This window comes from Cyprinodon variegatus, unplaced genomic scaffold (genome assembly GCF_000732505.1).
Source record: "Cyprinodon variegatus isolate N-32 unplaced genomic scaffold, C_variegatus-1.0 Scaffold45, whole genome shotgun sequence".
Classification (NCBI taxonomy): domain Eukaryota; kingdom Metazoa; phylum Chordata; class Actinopteri; order Cyprinodontiformes; family Cyprinodontidae; genus Cyprinodon; species Cyprinodon variegatus.
Window position 1 is genome coordinate 2,021,131 of NW_015150498.1, and position 2,787 is coordinate 2,023,917.

The 2,787-nt window shown below is 41.4% G+C and overlaps 1 protein-coding gene across 1 annotated transcript in view; it reads right to left on the reverse strand.

The window, feature by feature from the left end:
• The window catches only part of LOC107081959 (slit homolog 1 protein-like), a 57,852-nt gene that overhangs the window by 17,813 nt on the left and 37,252 nt on the right, over positions 1 to 2,787 (reverse strand). Inside the window, exons 25-29 of the mRNA XM_015370347.1 lie at positions 2,251 to 2,390; positions 2,041 to 2,134; positions 1,693 to 1,830; positions 590 to 818; positions 349 to 479 (exon numbers count right to left, since the gene is read on the reverse strand). Of these exons, the coding sequence (XP_015225833.1) occupies positions 349 to 479; positions 590 to 818; positions 1,693 to 1,830; positions 2,041 to 2,134; positions 2,251 to 2,390 (732 nt within the window). The remainder of the gene's footprint in view (positions 1 to 348; positions 480 to 589; positions 819 to 1,692; positions 1,831 to 2,040; positions 2,135 to 2,250; positions 2,391 to 2,787) is intronic.

Consider the following 2,787-nt stretch of genomic DNA (forward strand, 5'->3'; position numbering starts at 1 on the left):
AGGTATTCTAAAAAGGTTTAATGTGAATGGTATAATAATGACAGGCAAAACAGACAGATAAGGGCTGATCAGGCCGAGATGGTTGAACTGAACGGTAGCAGGAGGCACGGTTTAGTCATTTGAATTTTATCCGCGCATTGATTAATGTTTTTTTTACATGAATTTAAAAAAAGGTTTGCACGTGCTGCCTGATTAATTGCATGTGCAAATCCCTTTGAGCTTTATTTAAATATTTCCTCTGCATGTTTTAAAATGTGCTAACCTTTGACGATCACACCCTAAATACACCTTTCCTGTAAATTGCTGCTCAGGGTGGGGTTCTGGCTCTTTTTTGTGTGTTGTATTTACCTATAGATGACTGTGGCAGGCTTGTTCCCGGGGTCATAGGTGACCCGAACGTGACCCTGATGGAGCTCCACAGCGATTGGCTCACGGTCCCCATTATAGAGCAAGATGCCGTTATCTTCTGCAGTCGAAACCTAAAAGAAACGAAGGAGACAGACCAATGGGTGCGTGTGAGAGACCCCGCTATGCTTGATGGTTATAGTCGTGAGTCTCCACAAACAGAATCCCTGCTTCTTCTTCTCACCTGCAATGTGATGTTAGACTGAGGCCAGTTTTTCACATCTTGAAGCTGGACATAAGAATCTCTGTCGACGAAGTTGACGCTAACCAACTTCTCGCAACTTTGGCCCTCAAAGCCGGGCAGACACTGACAGACCGCAGTTCCCAGTTTTTCGTCACAGGAGGCGCCGTTCTGACACTTGGCCAGCTGGCAGGGCGTCTGCTGAACATCTCTCTTCTCACAAAACTCACCACTGAGGAGTCAAGATATAACAGAAAGATAATTGTTACAGTGAAAATAAGGCTGTTATGAAGAAGAGGGGATGTTTGAGAACCTCTCCCCATTAATCGGGTAAAACAGCTTTATTGAAGATCTTCAAGTTAGATGAGAGTTTGATTGTACCACACTGGCGTTCTGTAGATGTCGGCAGGAATATCAGTTACATATGACACATGTAGTAATTTTGAAATTTTTTTTAAAAATGATTAGACTTAAAATAATAAAACAAGTGATTAACCCTTTAAAGCCCGATCCAAGAATAAAACAAAACAGAAAATTACTTTTTTTTGGTTTGAAGTCCTTATTTGCCCTTTAAACAAAATATGTAAAAAGAAAAAACAGAAATACATTTTTGATATTAATAATTTATTACTATGCGATAAGTCAAGATTATTTTTTGTGTAGTCTTCAACTGGCTGTTATCAGGTATATCTGATTGTGTACAATAGGATTATGAGCAAAGTTTTTACCATTTAATTATGCAAAAGGTGTCAGACGCAAAACATTTCAGAAACCGTATGTATCAAATTGATTTGAAGACGTTTCGCTACCTCTACAGGAAGCTTTCTCAATTCAAATGTCTGGATCCGCAGTGAGTTTGAGTTTGAGTCTTATATAGTCAAAGCCTTGTATCGCTTGAAAACATGCAAATGGTAACCGATGAATGGGTCGTTTGGTTCCATCGTTAGCCTGTAATATCTGAAACCTGTCTATGTCAGCACCTGTCAAAGACCGACCCCTAGAATCATAGACTCCTACATAATATGAAAATAACCAAAAAACGTTTCTTCAGGGCAGAATTTTGGATAGTCCATTTCCAGGAGTTCCCAGTTCACCCAGTACAGTACCTGAATCCCAGTGGGCAGACACAGCTATAGCCGTCCAGATGGTCGACACACTGAGCCGCGTTCTGACAGCGGTGATCCACGCACTCATTGTAGTCTATACTGCAGTCCGGTCCCACCCACCCAGGGATGCAAACACACCTGCAGCACAAAACACACACTAGCATCATCATCATCATCATCATCACCTGCCACTCTTCATCATTTTAGGGTCTCAAAATCAAAATCCAGCACATTATAGTATATGTTCAATCTTTGATCTAAGTTTGAATCTGAGACTTTGCCTATTCTGGCAGTGATGAAGGTGTGTGTGTGTGTGTGATGTGTGTGTGTGTGTGTCTGTGCTTTTACCTGGGGCCTGACGGGCTGCTGACGCAGGTGGACTGATGCTGACAAGGATTTCTACCTGGAGAGCAAACATCATCCTCCTCCTCGCAGAACAGACCTCAAAACAAGACGAAAGAAACACGGTTTTCATAAAGCAATGAGCAGAGTTTCTGTTTTCCTAAATCTTGGATCATCTCTGTGTCTGACTGTAGATCCGACCGGGCTGAGCTGTACCTCTGAAGTTGGGAGGACACAGGCACGTATAGTTGCCGACTCCATCAACACAGGTGGCCCCGTTGTCACATCCGTGATCCTCGCAGTCGTCCACGTTGACTTCGCAAAACGTGCCATGGAAGCCGAACGGGCATGCGCAGCTTAGAGGAAAAAAACAAAGAACAAGGTTTCAGTGCAAATATAAAATTAATAATAGTAGAAATATTAAAATAAAATTTGCTTCGCTAGAGATCGTTTCTACAAAAAAATTCAATTGGTTTAAAACTCTAAAATAAATGTGAAAACAAAACAGGAGAGATTGTACGTTACATGTTCAAAGACCTGCTACACATAGGCACATACTGCATTTATATATATACATACATATATATATATATAAATATATATATGTTATGTCAGAGTCTTGGTCTGTTTGTTCCTGTTTTTCTTGGTTTTCCATTTTGTTGTCCTCTGCTGCCCTCTTGTGTCCTCCCTTGCTCTGCTTCTCTGTCCTGCCTGCACCTGTTGTCAATTCCCTCGTTAGCTCTCTCTTTGTCT